This window comes from Seriola dumerili, unplaced genomic scaffold, assembly GCF_002260705.1.
Source record: "Seriola dumerili isolate Sdu_G_001 unplaced genomic scaffold, Sdu_1.0 BDQW01000226.1, whole genome shotgun sequence".
In the NCBI taxonomy this organism is placed as follows: domain Eukaryota; kingdom Metazoa; phylum Chordata; class Actinopteri; order Carangiformes; family Carangidae; genus Seriola; species Seriola dumerili.
The window spans coordinates 5113789-5135611 of NW_019174481.1; the positions used below are offsets into that span (position 1 = coordinate 5113789).

General features: G+C 41.8%; 2 protein-coding genes across 2 annotated transcripts in view; both read right to left on the reverse strand.

Moving 5' to 3' along the window:
• LOC111228956 (potassium/sodium hyperpolarization-activated cyclic nucleotide-gated channel 2-like) overlaps positions 1–11914 on the reverse strand; it is a 28017-nt gene extending 16103 nt beyond the window's left edge. Inside the window, exons 1-3 of the mRNA XM_022755080.1 lie at positions 10734–11914; positions 7786–8209; positions 5552–5713 (exon numbers count right to left, since the gene is read on the reverse strand). Coding sequence (XP_022610801.1) covers positions 5552–5713; positions 7786–8209; positions 10734–11914 — 1767 coding nt within the window. The remainder of the gene's footprint in view (positions 1–5551; positions 5714–7785; positions 8210–10733) is intronic.
• Positions 11915–15024: 3110 nt separating this feature from the next.
• LOC111228994 (E3 ubiquitin-protein ligase RNF126-like) lies at positions 15025–20858 on the reverse strand. The gene is made up of 9 exons (XM_022755130.1): positions 20779–20858; positions 19581–19639; positions 19421–19481; positions 19096–19334; positions 18495–18563; positions 18321–18390; positions 17690–17783; positions 16889–17004; positions 15025–16074 (listed from the first exon to the last, which is right to left on the reverse strand). Exons 1-9 carry the CDS (start codon positions 20851–20853, stop codon positions 15922–15924), a joined length of 936 nt encoding a protein of 311 aa, XP_022610851.1. The 5' UTR covers positions 20854–20858; the 3' UTR covers positions 15025–15921.
• Between the last annotated feature and the right edge of the window lie 965 nt (positions 20859–21823).

Below are 21823 nucleotides of genomic sequence, written 5' to 3' on the forward strand. Positions count from 1 at the left end.
CAGCATTGTCATCAGTGTTTAGCATCTTAGCATGCAAATATTTGCTAATTAGCACAAAAAGTACAGCTGAGGCTAATAAGAGTGTCACTAATTTAGAAGGAACATCTGGCATACATTGCACGATGAAATTTCTGTCTTAATCACAAATGTCACAATAATTATTGTGATTCATCCTCTGGGGACCATGATTTTGAGGACAAATTTAAGCCATACAATAATTGTTGAGATTTTTCAGTCTGGACCAAAGTAGTGGACTGATCGACTGACATTGCCATCCCTACAGCCACACCACTTGCATGGCTAAAACTGACAAAAAGCGCACCCAAAGACCTGGACAAAGATTAACTTTTTCCCTGCTACCACTCCCATCAGTTCACACTTCCCTGCACCACAGGCTGAAGGCCTAAGGCTCTGTATTGAACGGATAGGTGCAGAAATGAAAGAGACAGGAAGAAGGAGATAATGGAAACACACTGAATGACCAATCATTTTGTGTGTCCAGTGGACGATAAGCTGGAGACAAATATCAAAAGATAACTGACGCACATGTAACAAGACCTCCGGCCGGGCCCACCAGTTTAAATTACAATGTGTTATCTGAGTTTATTGTACAGTCACCTCAGACTCCTGCTTCCTGTCTCTCTGTGTCACTCTCTTCAGCTCATCTGCCTCACTGAGTGTGTGTGGTCTCTTTATAATCTGTGGTGCGGACAGTGAAATATGTTTTTACTTTATGTGGAAACTAAGGCATCCTCTGTCCAACAATAGTTAATTTCAAGGTCAAAGGAAAAGTGTCACGCAGTAATTAATCCATCAACATGAACATCATGTGATAGCCTGGACTGGTGTAGCTACACGGTTTGGGTTAATCAATTTAACCCCTAATTTTTGATGTTGTATGATTTTAAAGGAACAGTTTAACATTTTGGGAAATAAACTTTCTCGCTAAAATGAGAGGGCTAATACCACTGTCATTTCTGTGCATATGGAGCAAGAACCAGGAGACAGTTAGCTTAGCGTAGTATAAAGACTGGAAGCAGGGGGAAACAGTTAGCCTGGCTAGTTGCAGCATATTTTGACTTTTCTATTTGTGTACTGGTTAAACAAACCAAATAAAACATGTTAATTAGTGAGCTTCAGAGGTACTGCTCGCTGTTTCTCTCAGTTTTAGATAGACCCAGAGCATCTATTTCTCCCTGCTTACAGTTTTAATCCTAAATTTAACTAATAGCCACCTGGCTGTAGTTTCATATTTTGTGTACAGAAATTAAAGCGTAATTAACTCCTTAAAAGTACTCTCATCACTATTATGGAGAATGTTTTTATTTACTGACTTTTTTTGAAGATCAATTAGTAAGAGGAGGTACTCCAGAAATTTAGTATTGCACATTCAAGTGAGAAGATTGTGAGACACAGATTAAAAACAAATCAAAAACAGGTGTAAAGCACCTCATGGTATCATCTGGGTTACTTTTTCAGACTTGACAAAGCTCTTATAAAGCTCTTACAAAGGACATTACACAGTTGCTTTTACAGGCTGAGTAGTAATCCTCATGAAGTATACTGAACTTTATGTGTGAAATCTTTGGAGTGCACTGATTTTTGACGAAGTTGGCTTCTGTATTGCACTGCTTTTAGAAAGGGCCATAACCACAGTCTACAATTACGCAATCAAGCCTGACTGAACTGGACAGTGGATTGATGGTGAACTGTTTGGGAAATGGTCACAGTCGTGATGCCACATTGGTCCTTTCATTGTGACCATATGTATCAAAGTAAGTGTTGCTCAAAACATTTGCACTTGGGCTTCAATTGTTCTCAACACAAGTAATGTCACTGCTGCTTGAGTAATGTTTAAAGTGCAGTAACGGTGCTTCTTGCTTAAGTAGGATATTGTAGCTCTGCCTGCACTCAGCACAATGAGATCTTTGAGAACAAAAACACCTGAGTTCCTGTGGGACTGACATAATCACATCCTTTTCCCTCCTCACACAGGAAACAAACACCTCCTAATTTCTTGTCCATTTACGGAGGTTGGACAGCAGCTTTCACTTCTCATGTTTATATGCTGTTACGGGCCTGGTGAGTAGTTCAAATCAAATTTGCCATGTCCAGCAGCAGGCCTGTAATACTGTTTGGCCAAACAAATAAATAAAGTAAATAAAGTGATTTAACACAATACATAGTGATTACCGGCTTATCTTCTCCAAGCCAGCACAGCACTGTACTGCAAAGCCCCCGCCTGCTGATAGCAGTGGGGGATAATAGGAAAGAGACGTCTCTGTGATGTGGATACAGTAAGGGATGGGTACACACACAGTTGTAATTACAGAGTCGAAACTATACACCCTGTGTCTGTCAGTTAGTGCTGCTGTCACCATTATTACCCAGTTGCCTCTGTACTCCACTGACGCAGCAAGGGTCTGCCACCAAACCGCTTTCTACCATGGAAATTAACTTTGTGGCTGACAAGGCCACGTAAAGCTAATGCTAAATATAAACTAAATTAAATTAATGGATGGGAGTTGGGGTGTAATGCAAAAACAACCTATGTTCCCCGAGGTATTACAAGTTAGACAGAATCCAATTACTGGTTGGTGGATGTCATCAAGAGTTACAGAGTGTTCTCAACGCCCTCCATGGGTCCCGCCTGTGGGCCCCACACCACCAGAGCCACTATAGGGTGCGAGGCTTGATGGATGGCCCGGCTGCAACACACTGGCTAATGTTACAAGTTGTCAGCCACTCAATAGGGGGGCGGTCTCAGGTGGCTGTAGGCAGCCTGTACCATGCCAGGCTGGCCCTTTAGTTTGAGAGTGACGGCTCTCTGGAGACTGACTGTCTTTGATTATACAGAGGGAGAGAGCAATGGAGGAGTCAGTGGCCTGTCAGCCCTGAACTTCATAATCCCAGACTTCAGACTCTGCGCTGTACACACTGCAACGTTGTCTTCTTGTGTGTCATGTCAAGTTTTTAACAGCACAAATATTCAAGTTTTCTTCAGGTTAAGGTTGTTGTGCTTGCAGTGCTTTATAAGGAAGGTCAGCACTGTTTATGTCATTTTTACATTATACATACACGGAATAAAAGATGGCCCAAACTGAGAGACTGAGTATAGATACAGACATATCTGTGTATTTATATTACATGTAAGGCTGCACCAAACTATTATTTTCATTATTGCTTTATTGCGATTAATTATTTAATGTCAAAAACGTCACAAATATTGCTTGAAAAATTACTGAAACAATTATGTAGCTATTGAAATAGTTACTGATTAATTTTTGTTTACATTTTTTGGATTCAAGGAGACATGGATAGAAGGACTCAGTATTTGCTTCACTTTGTTACAATGAGTTGTGAGTGAGTTTGTATTTCAGTAGAGGGCAAACAGTTGAATCACGCAGGTAAAGGCAATGTATGATGGACTCTTTACTAGTCTGTAACATCAAAGGCTTGGTTAGGATATGGTTGAGAGTCTGCCTCAGGGACAGTGGACACACCTGCTCTGATTAAAGTCTCTAAATGTCTGTATTCTGGTTTCAGCATTGAGCCACTGTCTATGTAGTTTACATGTTATCTTTTAATTATCCCAGAGGTTACACTGTAGTAATGTGAAACTACTTTCTGAACTTGGATCATTGTTTTAATGGTGGACTAAACAACAAATGCTTCTACCTGTTTTACCACCATAGTAAATATTTTTGATCTTTTTCTGAGATCATTTTGCCATTACTGTATGAAAGCAACATTCATCAGATCCAAAATATAGTCACATTACTGATACTGAGATCCTGAGTCAGTATGGTAACATATAATTTTGTCAGTGCTGTGAAACTCTACAAAATAGCACTAGCAAAACTGCACTGTGTCCCCTTCTGGCACATTGAACAAAGAGGATTTCCTTCTCTTTCACCAACATGAAAGAGAGGCTATTTACTCTCATCATCACATTAACTTGTTTTAACTGGAATAACTATTGTACAGCAATAAAAACTGCTGTCATCCAGGAAATACTTCAAATCTGAAATTTACAAGCGGTCCTGGCCGGTCCCGACGCTGTAGGGGAGCGGGACCCAATCTGTTTAAAACCCCATTTGGACCTGTTCCTGGTGTCTGGGTTAGTGTGGTCTCCCCTTGCTCAGTAAAAGGCTGGGCTGACAGACAGACCTATAAAAAACAGCTTTTATCTCTCTGAGAGAGAAATGGCAACAAAGAGCCCAGCTGCCTGGCCATAACCCCCCCCCCCCCCCCCCCCCACTCACCCCCCCCCTTTTCCCCTTTTATCTTTTCTGTCATCACCCCACCAAACTGAAGAGGAGGCACGGAGGGACCTAGAGGTGTGTTTAAATCTCCCTGCTTCATTGGTGTTTTAATGTTGTTTTCTGTCTGGCACATCGACTGAATTGCAACAGCAGAAGCTGGCGATATGTGCAATTTTGTTGATTTGTTGGAAAGATATACTAACGACTTTTCCTCCTGAATCAGCACTATCATAACAGCAGCAGACAACACTTATGATAATAATGCAGTACTCTGTTTTCGAAGTGGATCATATTGAACCAAATTGCAGTATATATAACTATCACAACTAACCTACACGACCCTTCATTTTTAGCCATGCTCGCAGCATGTTTTTAAGGATGTCTGTCCAACACTGGAAATATCATATATCTTAACTGTTGGGTAGATTGCCGAGGAATTTTGTATAGACATTCACGGCCCTTAGAGGATGAATTCCAATGACTTTGGTAATCCACTGTTTATTCCTCTAGTCAGTTTTCACTAATCCTGTAAAATACATCAACAACTATTATAGATTATCTTCAATGGTTTTCAGACAATAAATCCACTTGACTTCAGAGTCCCTCTGACTTTTCTTTAACAATATGATCAGAGCAAAATTTAATTTGTCTAATACTTTGGTTTATGACCAAATACTGGCAAAACTAATGATGTTTCCATCTGCCTCAGATGTACTTTGTGTTTATTGCTAATTAGCACACTAAACTAAAATGGTGAACATTTCTAATTATTATTAGTATATTGTTTACAGTCACTGTGAGCTTGTTAGCATGCTGATGTTAGTATTTACTTCGCAGCGCCACTGTCCCTGAGAACAGCCTCACACATCCATTAATGTGGCTTTTGACTCCTAGTCTTGTGTCAGTGACTCGGACCTACAGTATACTTATTACCGGTTTAATTTTGTAGCAACAAAAGTTGAGTTACAAGGAACATGAACCCATTTTCTGGTCTTTAAAATAAAATACATTTCATTCAGATGCAACAGTTCATGCACAGATTTGAGACATTTTCATCTGTTGATACTAGAGTTTCTGTTTCAGTAAAAGACAATAAAGCATTTATCATGGCCACAACACATTGACTGACATTCAGCCAATATTTTCTGATGATGGTCAGACACTTCAATCAATACTCTGTGACCACGATCAGCTCTTTCCCAATCAACTCAGATCAAATATGTAAATCCAGTTCCGGACTGATATGTGTGACTTCGTATGCGCAGACATGATTCCCTGACCCATACCTCCATCTTGTTGAGGGACACCCAGCAGTCTGAGGGGAAGTCCTGCAGCATGGGAACCAGGAACTGTAGGCAGCCGTCCCAGTGACACAGCAGCAGCATCATACCAATCAGGTTAAAGATCCGCATCACCGCACTAGCCAGGTCATAGGTCATATGGAAGATCTGGAGCGAGACAATAAAACAGGAAGGGGAGTTTAAACTGTGGAGTGAGACATACAGAATATGTTGGATTCAAGGAGAGAGATGCAGATCACTTCATACTGCACTTGTATTTCTGGTATGAACTTTGTCAAATACTTAAATCATTGAAATCCTATCTCACCGGCAGGACAGTCTCCTTTGGATTACACCAAGTTTGATTAATGAGTAGAGGGGACAGGCTCCCATCAGTCCCAAGTCAAACACAGCGGGAGCAGGCAAGACATTTGTTACACAGAGACACATGACATCAATCAGAGGCTCAAACACGCACACAGAGTCCAGTCACACACACAAAACACTCACGCAAGCCTGCGGGCACAAAGATACACTAACAACACAGACAGACATGCCAACTTGAACAAATACACACATTCACGCACACAAGATGATGGACAGGGACCATCATGATCCTTAACAACTGATAGTCTATGTTGCCTCACCCATCAATCATTCTGAGTCACTTAGGCCAATCATCTATCACCTGACTGACGTCAACAAGCCACTCTCTGTTGTGCTTAATAGTCTGATGGTTGCTTAAATGCAATAATCATATCCATGATGTGTAAAACTGTTAGAGGTTCTGGTGCTTTTCATAGTAAGAACAGCCAATATTGTCTAATAGAGTCTACTATCAAGGAATGAGAAATGGGTCATTTCTTACTCAGTGCAGCTGAGGGAGAAGTGATACTCAGTGAAGGGAGAGATGAAGAATGAGACTGGACATGAATCACATGTGCTGATCTTTTGTAAATGCCGCTTTAACCTTTATGGGGTTTTCACTGTCAGTTTTTGACAATCAGTAACTGACAAAATAGTAATTTGTCAAATCATTTTTACTGAGGATGGATGAGAAAAACTGTAGGCCTACTGTGCAGTTGTGTTGATGCACGATGGATGTGTTCAGCACCGTGGACAGCTCCAAGACAGTTTCAGGAACAAAAAGTAGTTCATGGTTCAGATACTTGGGTTTCCAAAATAAAATGATGGCTGATAATGTCAAAGAGACAGGCATTTGAAAGTGGGCATCGCTTGTCTCAGTGTCTCACTCTCCACCACATCTCCGCTCTCATTCTCCATGCATGCTAAGTATCACTTCCCATCATGCACCACTGTGTGTATGTGTGCGTATCACATCATATCTTCAGAAATCCAATTATCCAAAGGTCAAGTGAGCAGCCGAGCTCCACTGCGCTGCTCACCACTGCAAAATGCCAACACCATGCTGCCGATACTGGCACAAACGAAAAGTCGAGTGATCTCATGACATCTCGGGACCTCCTGTCTCCCAGGCTGCTCACCTTCATTTGAGGAAGGAGTCCGAGGAGAGGCTGGAGCAGGGCCCTGACAAAAGTGCATCCCTCAGAGTACATAAAAACTGAGTGGCCAGGAAGGGCAGGGCTGGGTCTTTGAGTTTGGTCTGGGGACTCTACCTGGCAACAGCACCTATCTTCACATCCAAAGTCTGCAAGTCAGGCCTCTAGAGAAGAGCCAGCTTACCTAACCTCGCCAATCACTCTAAATTAACAATTAGAAGCATATATAATTGCAGTCAACAGACCCCATAGTGCTGCGCATATTATCATCACCCTCTACCCCACCTGCTCTTCCTCTGGCATCTTAATTGATTAACTGTGTTTGCCCTGGTAATAGGCTCCTTATTAGACCGCCTGGTGCCGCCTGTGGGCCTGCCAGGTCAGACAGGGAGACAGAAGGGTAAGGAGGGGGGTTGTGTGACAATAACAGTAATTAGGATGCAAAGTTTGTTAAAGCTCAAACATCCTGCTGACATTATACATTTCTCACCAGGTGGCAGGTGAGAACATGAACACTGAGCCTCCAGGCGGAGGAGAGCAGGCAGCTCAGAGCAAGCAGATTGTTGATTTGGTCATGAGCCAACATCAGCATATTGGAGGCAAATCAGCGACCTTTTACCACCGACTAGATTGGGTGCTTCTTCCTCTGTGGCTAAGAGATGTGTGATTAGATTTCATACAATATTTACCCAGGGACAATCATGAAATGCATGCTCTTACCTCTTCCCATTGGTGAATGTAGCGTATTAATCTGGAGAGCCTCAACAGCCTCAAAAGACTTAGGATCTTGGTAAAGCGGACGATCCTCAGGGCCCGAGCAGTCTTGTACACCTCTGAGTCGATTCCCTTCTCCACTATGAGGAATATGTAATCCACTGGGATGGAGGAGATGAAGTCCACAATGAACCAAGTCTTTAGGTATTTCTTCTTAATGGTTTTAGGGTCCAAAATGATGTCTGAGTTGTCCTCAATGATGATTCCAGTGCGAAAGTTGAGCACCAGGTCCATGAGGAAGAAGGTGTCGGAGACCACGTTGAAGATGATCCAGGGCGTGGTGGTCTCGTCCTTGAAGAAGGTGATGCCCACGGGGATGATGATCAGGTTGCCCACCATAAACAGCAACATTGTGAAATCCCAGTAGAACCTAGCAGGCGTGTGTGTAGTTGTGGTGTGTGCATGAGAGTGCATTTACATGGGTGTATGTGGTGTACAGGAGAGGAAAAAAAAGAGGGGGGGGGGGGGGGACAAAAATAGAGTTAGATAAGAAAAGTTGCTGTGGAAAGCCGATAGGCACAAGAGACTTCCAAGCTCAAGATGGAAGAAAGTGTAAACGAAGTGCAGGAGCTACACTCTGGCTGCCTGAACATGCAGAGTAATGAGAGATGCTGAACTTTCTTTTTCCGAGACTGACATGTATTATAATAATTGCTTATAAGCAAGTTTCTCTATGCATTTTATATACGCAACAAAATAAATCTAATGATTGTCACTGCTCATGCGAGTTTATCTTGGAGTAAAAAATGGCTGTTTTTCCTGTACAATGAGACTAAATTTGATCTTCAGGCTGCATTTTCAAGGTTAAAAGACGGAGGCAAGTGTTATCCTCCTTTCTTAACACTTCAGTTTTCCACTCTGGCTTTACTTCCTTATGACCTTCTTAAAACCCGATATGCAGAAAAGTATTGAAGTGGTAACCCTTCCCTTTGTTTGTTTGGACATTTGATGAAGGTAACAAAATACTGAAACAACCGTAAAATGTTGAAATATTGTGTTGGATTATGTTTCGGATTATATATGGGTTATGAATGGGCAATATGTTCATTTTGTCTGCCAAAAAGTAATTTGCTGCCAAAGAAACATAGCCTACAGGATGTTATCCTCCATAGTGATGTTATTTATGTTTGGGGTAAATAATACCTCTTCTAAACAGTTGTAAAATTCCAATAAGAACAAGGGTAAAATCCAAATAGACTGTATTTTTACAGCCAGGCTCTCTCAGATATTATAAGTAGGAAAATTTAAAAAAAATTAGGAAAGTTATTAAGTATCAAGCAGATAAATCAATGTTAAGTATTTTCTTTAGCTGTTAAAGAGGGACAAACACAACACTATGGTTAATTTGCAATGGCATTTGCTGCTCTCATCGACCTTGCAGTGCACATGGAAGCCCTGGCGACTGTCTTGCTACTCTGTCTCTCTCAGTAGTGATGTGGCAGTTTGGTGACTGGGACAGACGGAGTAAAAGTAGTGAGGTCTGAGCCCGTCAGAGGCCTCTCTGCAGGACAGGTGCAGCGCTGAGTCATTACACTGCGACTTATGCAACATGCTCTGACTCCTCTACTCCACAATAACTGCCGCGGTGATAATGTCTGAATCAACTTTGATGCTTTAACTATGCCTATGCATTCATTAGCATAAGAATCACAGAGAGCCTCAGACAGTGCGGGGAGTCTGCGTGATAAAGAACGGTCTCCATAGTGGCCTGTTGTCAAATTGCATCTCTGCTGCTGAAGACATGTCTCAAGTTTAGCCTGTAGTGGACTACTGACTCGGCGTTATGTGATACAAATGGTCCAAACATGAATGGCGCTGGGCAGGGGGTGGGGGTGGGTGTGGGAGTGAGGGGGAGGGTGTGTGTGTGGAGGTGGGGGTGGGGGGTGAAGGTAGCGCTCAAACGCGCGAGCCGACTCCAAATTAGAGACGGGAGCTGTCCGCTGTTTTTTGGTGCTGAAACGAAACCGTGCAGCCAAGAGGAAAACCAAGAGGCTGCTGATTCCCCGAGCCAAACGCATTTCAGCGACTGATACATGTCGAATACAAGCCCTACAGGCTCATTTTACCTAGCCCGAGTCACGAGGAGCCTTCTTTGCTCGTGGATTTCCCTAAATATTTGTATGACAAAATAGCTGCTGGGTGTCCAGCTGGGTTATCAGTGCTGAGCCGTGATAAACAGAGCGCATCCGTGATTTAAATGCAGGATCCGAGGAGTCATATAGGCGGATATATCTCCAGTGAGCATGCTTGAGGTTTTCGCACACTTGGCTCAAGGTGACATTCCATTACTGAGTGCATCGCGCGCGCGCGCGCGCACGCACGCACGCACACACACACACACACACACACACACACACACACACACACACACACACCCTATATCCTATCAGCACGGCTCTTGTCGCAGAGCATAGCTTATACTACAACAAATATTAACTTGATCTGTTGATGATGGCTTTTTAAATAAACTCGTCTAGCTGCAGATCGCTGTCCTCTCTGTTAAATGTGAGCGCGTGCTGCAACGAAAAGTCGAGATGCGTTAGCAGGCCGGGCTTGTTGAGCATCCCAGACATGCTACTGTACATACAGACCAAAATAGGATTTGTTTACAACCTTGAAAGGACAGTCTTTGCTCAATTCAGTTTGCCTGACAACAGGTTGTTTGGGGATTAATGGCAGCGAGTTGCAATGCATTGATTCAAACCTCTACAGATTCAGTCATAAGGGAGTGAAAAATCAGCAGCCAGTAGCCTTGGACAATAATCATGCATGTGTTCCCATGGAGTCACAATGGTTACTCACTATAAAGTAGCCTAAGTTGTAGATGACAATGGGGACCCATACGGGCCCCTCATGACTTTCAACGTGCAACCAATGGCGGCCCCAGCTCTTACCTGAAATCGCTGTAAGGGTGGATAATCCAATTCCCAGCTGATTTTACCCTCTCCTGCTCTCTCTCCACTGCCTTTTGACTACCATACATGCGTAAGGAGAATTTGTTAACTCCAGGCTGCAGCATACTACTAAACTGCCGCTGCATGAAGCTGGCTTGGCTGCCCCGAGGTTCCGCATCCTCGGCGGGCACAATTGGCGGTCCATCCTCCGGCTTCTGGAAAGTGACAGAGTTCCTGGGCTGCTGGGTCTGAGTCTGGGTCGGGCCGTGCAGCGAGGACGAGGCTTTCCGGCTAGGTGCGTTGGAGAAGGACACCTTGGAGTCCTTTTTCTCGGGGACACCGCTGGACACGGGGGTAGTGCCGGGATTTGCGCTGTCTCCTCCGTGCCCCCCGCTCAGGGACCCGCCTGGTGTGATCGAGCCGTCCATGCTGGCGGTAGTCGAGTTACAGGCTCCTCGCTTGGCGCTGCCTCCGTCCTCGGCCCTCCCCGACCCTCCTGTCTGCTTCTCCTGCTTGGAGATGATTGAGCGCAGGCTCCCGGTACCCGAGTCCCTCCTGCATTCTCCGTTTTTGTTGCATTTCATGCTGGAAATTGGAGCGACGCTGTTGCAAACATCACCCGCTGTCGCGTTTAAAACCTCTGCCGCGACCGGTGATTCCGACGCCTCCGCCCCAGATGCTCTGCTGGTCTCGCCGCGCAGGGCAGCATCGCCCGGACAGGGTGTCTGGGTCTCGGCAGCTCTGGAGGCAGCAGTGGGCCGTGGGGCGGCAGGAGCGTCCTCTGTGTGCGTAAGGCAGGGCTCCTTGTTGGAGTTCCTCCTGGAAGCCGAGGACGCGGCTCCCCCTCCTGGCGTAAAGTTCTTCATCCTGATACTGCCTCTTCCTCCTCCTCCACCTCCGCCACTGCCGCTCCCCCCGGCTCGGCGCAACCGCGGATGCTGAAACTTAGACTCCTCTTCTCCGTCCTCCGTCTCGTCCATCACGACGTTGCTGGCTACACCGGGCTGCTTACCGCTCGGTGCGCCAGAAGAACCGGAGTCCAGACAATTGTGGCTGCTGCTGCTTCTTGTGCATTTGGACGCGGCAGACCTTGATGCACTGATGTGGCCGAATCCACTGCCGCCCACCGCCTTCTTTTTCATGGTGGCAGCAGACGCCGGTGACACCTCATTCCTGTCCATGACATTAAGCAGATCAAAATTTGCCTCCAATTATCTTTGGAGAAAACCAATCAGAGATAGAGGGGAGAGAAGAAGAAGAAGAAGCGAGAGGGAGAGAGAAAGGAGAGAGGGACAAAGGGAGGGGTGGACGTGACTTCTTTGCAAACTACTGCGTTTATACTTTCACTAGTCATCCTGTCAGAGACGCTCAAGCATCAAACTAATTAAGCCTCTTGACTGCGTCAAATGTCATTAAACCATTAGCTTATGCTGCTCCCAGTTCAGTTCAAGTACATTTCCAGCTGAGGCCTCTCAGTCATGACCTAAAGCGTGAATTGCCTCGTGTAACTCCTATCAAAAAAAATCATACGAAATTAAATACTACTTCACGTTGTCAAACACAGTATATAACCTAGCCTACTAACATCAAAAGTTTAATTACCACGTGTTAATGAAAACTCAAAATGATGTCATATGTTTTAGAAGGTGTTTTCAATGACAACCTTCCAGAATTGGTGTCACCCTTACTTGGTATTTAGCGCGCCCTAGTGGCCATGCAGAGGAAGCACAGAAGGTGTAAGACAAATGTTTGGTGATTCTGACACAACAGAAGCTTCTAACTTTGTCAAAGGCGCTTGGTCAGAAACAGGAACGGGTGTCCAGTCTAGGTCCATTTGTCTACCCAAAGGTGAATTTGTCCTCACATGTGCCCTCAAACATGATCCTTTGGGTGCTTGTATCTGGGTTCATGGCCCAAAGGGAACATACTGTACCTTGCACCTCTCATGGGGCACATTTTTGTACCAAAATCACCTTTTGATTTCTGTCCTCAAGTCTATTTTAGTTAGTGTAGAGGTGCAGGTACAGATATGGACTATGGACAGCCGCAGTTAGGAATTATGTGCATTGAAAGTGTTCTGTACAATCCAAGCAACAAGAATGTTACTGTTTTGCTACTGTGAACTCTTGGTCCTTAGTATCCAGTGAAGTATCCAGACTATACAAACACCAAAGAAGCACCAGAGGAGTATTGAATTAGCTGTCCATGTCCTCTTTCAACAAATGACAAACCAAAATGCTTTAACATCCAGAGGCACAGTCATTTCAGTCTTCCTCTGCATAATCTGTGCACCCACCATCTTTAACAAGCGTCAACAAGTACAGCAGAGGTGTTAATGTACTGCCAACACTGACAGAGAGATGCAGGTTCAGCATCACAGATGGGCTCTTTGCTGCTCTGGCTCAAACTGTATATGAGCATAAAAGCAGCTGGTTATACATTTCCATTCCATTAACATCTTTGTCGTAAGGAATTACACTACTGTATAAGATAGTCTGAATGCATGATTGTGTCTATGGCCAAAGTTACAGAGCTACAAAGCATCGTCCCTGCACAGTGAAGATATGGGCCATGATAATCGAGTGCTCCATCACTGGAGAAGAGATTAAGTAGCTAACCTATTTTCTTTGATCTAGTTTTGGTTGAGTCTAAATTTGGTCACATATGTAAAGGATAGTTTACATACATACACACAGGCCTACTTAGCAATGGCAATATGACTACATAGCTGGTGGTAATCAAATAATTCACACACCATCCCTGATACACACTAACTTCTCCTGAAAAACTTAATAAAAATTCAACTTCAATTTAGTTTCAAATCATCTTGCTGCAAATTTCTTACCTTTTGACATCAGTGCTGGGAAGTCATGAGAGTCATCTCTCTCTCTCCTCCCCTCCCTTCTTCTTTCTCTCTGACTTCCTCCCTCTGCTTCATTAGTCCAAACTACGCAGCCGCAGAAAGGTTCAGTTTAATATCCTGGTAAGGTAATGCAGCAGTGTGACAGTAACAAATAGTTTTCAACAAATGACAGAAACCAAAAAGACACAGTGATGCACGGAAATGGCAATGAAAATAAAATAAAAGCTAAAACAAGTACTGAACAAACACCAAACAAGTGGCAAGTGGTGGTGGTCTGAATGGCCCAGAAACATGTTACAGAAGAAACCACCTCGTAATATCCATCAATCACAATGAGGAGTGTTAACCTACATAGGAAAGATTAAGTGACAACCTTACGTCCTGAACCAGTAAAACAGCGAGTATACTAAGGAATCACACAATCTGTTTTACAAGTGAAGGTGGCATTTCTCCATCATAGCCTCTGTTTGCTCAAGGTCATGTAAGTCAACCTAAATGCTTCTTATTTGCAGTGGCTGGCGACACCACATCTATTTGCACTGGCAACCCCTATTCAACACCTTGGGAGTTTTCATGTTATTTTTGTCACTGTATCATACCACAAGAAATGTTAAGTGAATTTTCCTGGATCTGCCTCCTGACGTGTGCTTTTTTTTTTATTCATGGTCTAAGTTTTACCTCGATACTGACACTTGATACACATACAGACGAGTGTCTCCCATTAAAGGAGATGAATACTTTCGTAAAACAAGTAGTTTGTTTTTTCTATTTGTAATTAATTTAGATCGCTCCATAGACATGTTGTAAGTTTGAAATTAAAACAAACAAACAAAAGAAAACCTTAAATCTTCTGTTCGATTCAATGTTTATAAAACAATAAGACATGAATACTTCCTGTAGTTTTACAGGCATAAAGTCATTTGGGAACTAGCAGAGGTGCCACTGTGGCAAACAAGAGGCTGGGTTATGACAGGGCTACCATTCATTAAACTTTTTCAAATATCACAGGGTCAATTTTTCAAAAACCAAAATAATAAGGTTAACATGTAAATGATCAACTGACATTAAAGCAGTCAGCCTCAAAAGAGACAATCCTGATCAAGAAAAAATGCATTTCAAATGTACATGTCCGTTCTCCCTCCTTGGCAAGTCAATGGTAAAACTGTGGTTCGTCTCTTGATAAAAACAGTTGGGGTTTGATCAATAGCATTTTCTCATTATCAAGTGTGTAAAATTAAGCCATACCAGTAGGATAACATTTTTGTAACTGCACATTATCAGCAGAAACTTTAAAATTTGTTTGTTTTAGCACTTTATTGTGACTGTACGAAAAATCAGTAAATAAAATAATAAACACTTGTTTTGTGAAACACATTTGGCCAGAGGTAAGATGATCCCATGCCTTTTTTTTTTTTTTTTTTTTTTTTGTAACTCTTTTTTTCTTTTACATTGCCCAATTTGTGTCTTGGGCAAGGGTTCAATAAATAAGTATGTTTGTGAAATTTTTCACTTGAGGAATAAAAATGTGTCCACTGTTGAGCTGTGAGGATCTTTACCTTGTCAAGATACACTAAATACACTGGATCAAGCTCTAATAAAAACAAAAAGTCCTAAAAGACTTATCCAATGCAAAAAAAAAACAAAAAAAAAAAACATGTTTTTTTGTTCAGTAGTTTACCCAAATTCACATTCTCAACATCAGACAGAATTTTGTGCAAAATAAAGAAAACAAAAGGTGCAAATAAATAAAAACCAGATGCATACACTCAGTTTCCTTTCCACAAGGTTTTAGTTTGATCCATTAGCTGTACAGTGGCTGACAGTTCAAAATGAATTATCTATCTACACATCTATGGACTCTGCACCACCACAGGCAATGTTTTAAAAAAAAGAACATTTTTTCTTTTAAATATAAAATGTGTCCCAGCCTTGTGGCAAAGACATGTCTCCATCAAAAAGCAGTCCACTCTGGTTCAAACTCTGCCCCAGTTCTGGTCACAATCCCACTTGATTATTATTATTATTGTTATCATTATTCACAGACTCTCTGGATCCTCCTTAAACACTGCAAAGTCCCACCTCCTCAAACACTTGATAACAATAGCAGCAGGAGCTGGACCCAGCATCCATTCAGCACAGGGGGTGGGGGGATGGGAGTGGGGGTGGGTGACTAATAGTCTGCAACACATTCAGAGTTCACCTCGACTCATATCGTCCCCTAGAATTGAGATAGACAACTGTCCTGGTCTCAGCTGTAGAGAAGACTTGTTGGGTCTCAGCTGGGCGTGAGGTTTTCAGATGTGAGGTGGTGGTGACGGTGAAAATCTATGAGTTGCTGGCGGCATTCTCATTGCTAGGTGAGCTCGGGGAGGAAGAGGAGGAGGAGGAGGGAGAGAAGTTCATTCCTGATAACCCCGGTGGGTCTGTGGCTGTATTCTGTCCACTAAGACTCTTCCTGCACACAGGACACGTATCATGCTGTGGGAAAAAACAAGGATGAACAAGAGTCCTTAGGCTGTTCACCATCAATACATCAACACATTCAGATGACCATCTTATTCTGGACAATCAATGACATCCTACAAGTGAAGCACAGATGTTAGAGATGACCTGATCGTCCTTTTCTCTGCCCTCAATTTGAATCAGTCAATAGCAAGCGTGTTCCAATAAAGTCCCAAATTAATATTTTTATTTTCCAACATCATGAAACTGCACTGTGCACACCTTCTCCAGCAACTCCAAGTCAAATATGATTAATCAATCGACCCGAGTTCAGAAGGTGTAGTTAAGAATGGGGACGCCATCAAGATTGATGGAGCTATACAGGTTGTAAGTCGACAACATATTCATGTAAAAAAAGAGATAAGTTCTTCTAGAAACCAATACAACAGGTTTACATGTCACCTGTAAAATAAATAGGTGAGGCCGTTTTGTCACTCGTTACTTATTGGTTTGGGCAAAAACAAAATAAAACATCACAATGAGCGGCTGAATGAATAAAATAAAATAAAATAGGTAATACAGTCTAATTATCAGTGAACATCCTCCATCCAAGCATTTCCTTAGTAGTTTCCTAATGTTATTATAGTGCTTTTACAGTGTCATAGCATGAACAGTATCATTCTGGACAGCTTTTCTTCATTCCCAGTATTAAGAAAATACTGACTTTGATATGTAATTTGACAACTTATAGCAGCACTTAAGAAGAGCACCAGAGGAATGTCTTAAAAATCAAAGCAAAGTACCTTTTTTTTTTTTTTTTAACCCAAAGCAGCGCTGCTGATATACATACCTGTTCCAGCCATGGTACTATACAGTCATTGTGAAACAAGTGATTGCATGGCAGTTGTCTGACACTCTCCTCAACGCTGTAGTCTTCTTTGCACACAGGACACTCTAAACCAGCACCTGCACAAACAGAGAACGACAACACTGTCTGTGTGTGTGTGTGTGTGTGTGAGACCTTCAGTCACATGCATCAGCTGTATGGACAATTGTGAACACACTGATTCTGTTTGTTTGAGTTCAGGCAGTGTTATGCCGGGTACGTGCAAATTCAGGCACTTCACTACAAAATACTAAAACCATAAAAGTTAAAATAGATGTACAGTATATAGATATATATATATATCTATATATATACACACAGACACACACACACATTGTGTGTGTGTGTATATATACATATATACATACACACAAAACGCATATATACAAACTGTATATATACATATACCTTTGTGCACTTGACAATGATGATATAAAACTAAAAACCAAAAACAAAATGTAAGACATATTTTCACTTTGTGTTTGTTGTCAGCTGTCTTCTCGTTATAGAGAAAATACTGTTATTGAATTGGCTTAAAGGCCTGGGAAATGGCGTTGTTTTATATTTGGTGTGCTTAGATGACTTGGTTGTAGTGACATGAAGTGGATGCATGGAGCCAGTACAAAGGACAATGCTGATCAAAAAAGATGTTTTCTGTTCTGATAGATCACTCAGAAAGGAAGCAAAGACGCTTCTGGTGCAGACTGGATAAGATACAATGAGTGTGTAACTGTAAGTGAGAGCTAGGTACATATGGGGACTTACCCACATGTTCCTCTGTAATAGAGATGGTGGGTAAACTCTTTATCCTTTCTCTGTCTGCAGGTGGAGGACCAGTGTTTTCAAACTGGTTCAATAACTACAAGTGAAAAAAAGGCAGAAGTGCATTAAATGGCATACATCATTGTTCTATGAGAACAAAGTTTTTCTATAAAACGCCCTCCTCTTCCAGTATGATGCTACACTACATGTCTGATAGATGTCTGATTTAAAGGAAGACTTCTTTACAAAGTTTACGGCTGTGCAGCCTGGTATCATTTCATTGCTATAAAATTAATTTAAATATCATTATTGTGAATTACTAATTATGATACTACTGTATAAATGCAACTATTCCCGGGGCCCCAATGAAAAGGCTCTCAGGAGGGGCGTTGCGTAGCGCAGTGGGTTACGCAGGCGCCCCATATATAGAGGCTTCGGACGGCCCTTTCCTGCATGTCATTCCCCCTCTCTCTGCCTCCCCATTTCCTGTCTCTCTACTGTCCTGTCCATTAAAGGCACAAAAAGCCCCAAAAAAAAAAAAAAAGAAAGAAGAAAAGGCTCTCGGGACACTGAAGCTGACTAATTGATAAGTAGATTTATTTCCAGTGTAATGTAAAGAAAGCACATTTTGTACCTGTGTAATGATAGCATCAAGTCCATTGGCGCCCCAGGCGTAGTCCATTGGATTCGAATGTAACATGCCCCTGCCAAACAAGAAAAACAACAAGTTAGAAAAATTTTTTTCAGTATTTTTCAGCTCAGTGACATATAACAACAAAACAAACATGCATCTGTTTCTTTTGCTTACCATGGTCCCATTCCAATGTTTGGCATGGCTGTAGGTGCTATGATTCCATTTACTAGCTGCTGGATAATTCTGGAAATCAGGAAAAAAAAACAGCACAAAAAACAACAATATTTTCAGTGAGCATTTGCTGAATCAAACTGAGAAATTCAACTTGCTTTCTCACCTATACTGGACAAATGGAAAATGGCTGTGCGTATTTATAATCACAGAAATATATCTCAACTTAATGCAGATGGTAACAAATATTTATAGTTAAGTAATTATAGGAATAGCAAGTCTTTGCTATTAAAATGGTGATAATGGATACTGTATGTGTTATATTTTTTGAATGAATGCATCACAGATCACTTCATGGTATCTTTATTGGGTTTGTTAGTTAAGCAAGGTTCTACATTATGTTTAGCTGTATCTTAACACATCATGTCACTATATTCTAGAACTGTAAATAATATTGTTAAATATCGTCTACCATTACATGAGAAGCACATATTACTCACACAAGAGAAGCAGACTTTTTACCTGTAATCTCTTGTATCCCACACCAACCTCTCTCTCACACACACACACACACACACACACACACACACAGAAAATGTCTCACCCCTCTAATGTGGGCACTCCTTCATGGCGCGTACCCTGTCTTCGAGGAACATGCCGACCCCGTGGTTGCCGCGCACTGTATCGTTGCCGTGATGCCATTTCCCGTTCTCTCCTGTTTTCTGTCTCTCGGTTGTCCTCTGTGGGTAGCCGTGTTCGCAGGTCAAAGTTTTCATCAAAAATCCCAAGTGCAAATGGACCATACCCAGAGGGAAATGTGAATAAGTGTTGGTGATCCATATTCTAGAAGAAAAATACAGAGGCAATGTCAAATCATGGTGCAATGTGCAAAATGTCCTAGATGAGCCGATTCTGCAAATTCCACTGACCTCAAAGGCTGAGCGGTTCTGATCACTGGAGGAGGATGTGGATGCGGACCCATTTTCAGTACTGCAGGAACAGAGGTGGAGGAAGCGAAAAAGGTGAGACTCACAAATTCACTTAAATATCAAATTAATAACATTCATGAGACACAATAATCCTCCATACCTTCTTTCCTCAGGCAATTCCTCAATGAAACCAGATTCACAGCGTGGACAGGTGTAGTCCTACAGTGAAAATAGAATTATATTATATTATACTATACAGTTTAGTTTAGTGTGTTAGACAGGTGTTGATTCAACTTTATGGTTATTTTGAAGGCTGTGAGGTGCTGTTTAATTGTATAATGTTATACTGAGTTGTGTTACTTATATTTATCCTACCCTGACTCATATAAACTGGGTGAATAGAATAGTACAAGCACCTCTCAGTGTATCACAATACACTGACGGCACCAAAAACTACAGCCTTAAAAAATGACTGAAAACACTTCAAACTGCCAACTAAGGCTGATAATTATAACCTTGTCAACAAATAGGCTCTGTTGTATCAGAACACATTAGTTTTTGATAATTTAACATGTGTCTAGTAAACTGGCAACTGGGTATTTGATGTCTAATAATAAAAAAATACATAACTTCCTATTTTGTCTCTATGAAGTGCAGACTACGCTAGTGTTGATGTAGAGCATAAGGGCAATCAGTAACATCCATCACAGATGTCTTATTTCCAGTACATTCAGCCAGCTTGTGATTTCACAAAATGTGATCTCCTGAGAATACTCCGTCACACAGACAGGTAAGCACCCTGCTTACTGTCTGTAAAGTAACTGTTACTGTAACGTTCAAGAAGCTTCCCATGAATAGCTTGACAACAGACTGTGGTGGCAGGCAGGCTGATGTCACAACACTTCTCTTTGCGCTATAATCACAATCAGCTAAGAAGCAATCCTTGTGGAAAAGAACTGTCACTGGAATTTTTATATCAGCTGACTGAAACATTAATAAAAACCAAAACCCGCTAACTGGACGCTTTCTTCTGTTAGCTAGCTCGCGGATGTTAAACGCCACTACTAGAGACCTGTCAAGCTGTTAAGCTGAACTCAATCGGGCTGCTATTCAGCATACTGCGATATACCTGATGTTATCCCTATAAATCACAAAATCACAACGTGAGCGTCCCCACCAACTTAATTACTACTACTTGACTGTCACTCTAGACCGTTGGTGCTAATTAGCGTAGCTGAACAGCAGCAGTCAGTCGACATGACTCGTTGAGCGACACAAACACACACACACACGTACACAAGTAAGTCCATGACAAAACAAATATAATTTCTCGTTTTTCAAGTCTCTTTGAACCTTACCGGTAAACGTGGGCTAATCTCTGCTGAACACCGGTGACAAAAAAACCGGCAGGGCCGTGGGGGAGCTTCAGCCATTTCTGAGCAGGAGACCAATTCGTAAGTACGGACGGGCAGCAACGAGGGACAAGAAGACCGGCCTTGCAACGGGAAAGACGCGATGAAAACGGAAACGTGTTTACATACGTAACATCACCATGGCAGCTACACAAAATTACTAAGAAGAGGAGTTCCGGTTGAACATTTCCTTCAAAATAAAAACGTCGCATATAAAAAAAAAAAAAATCAACATCCATTATGAGACCTTGAAATGATTCACAATTTACATTTTTTCGTTTTGTTTTATTATATTCTATTTGCCATTTTCATGCTACATATACTATGTTTAACAGAGGTAATATATAATACAATATAACCTGTCATTGTTCTTTCACATGATGTTAGTGCTTTCCACAAGACATGTTCCTATAACACACTTAAATCTAGACCCCAGTCTGTAGAAGAATCATGATAGTCCCTTATTTTTAACCACAAGACATTCAGGCTAAGATTTTGAGAATGCAATGCACACAATAGAGTTTCTACAAAGACTGTGTTCCAAATATTAGTGTGATGTGAAAGTACAGTTCTCAGGTATATTATGTACATTATGCCAGCTGAAACTGATTAAGTATTTAAGGAGCTTTATATCAACCCAACATCACTGAAGGTAGGTGATCTCACAGAACACAGTATCGTTTCTGATATGATTATTTATTGAATTCATCATCAGACCAGTCAAACAAAGGGAGTGTGGGTAAAAAAAAAGGTGCATAAAATAGCGCCTATTAAAAACTTAACAATATGTGTGGGTGATATGGACAAGAGCCTAATTTTTACAGCACATTTTCAGATCATCATGTATGTATTATGTGCATTATGTATATTTGTTGTATATTTACCAAAGTATCCAAAATCAAACAGTGCAAATAAGAAGACTGTCTTATATATATCACTTAAGAATTTTGAAACAAGGATTGAAACACTATTTAGTTTTAGGATTTTCTCC

Excerpts from the sequence above, each read along its gene's own strand:
- LOC111228994 (XM_022755130.1), bottom strand. The coding sequence starts at position 20,853 with ATGGCTGAAGCTCCCCCACGGCCCTGCCGGTTTTTTTGTCACCGGTGT. Across the intron at positions 19,640-20,778 it reads AGATTAGCCCACGTTTACCG|GACTACACCTGTCCACGCTG; the intron begins GTAAGGTTCAAA and ends TTTTCACTGTAG. Across the intron at positions 17,005-17,689 it reads TATTACAGAGGAACATGTGG|GTGCTGGTTTAGAGTGTCCT; the intron begins GTAAGTCCCCAT and ends CTGTTTGTGCAG.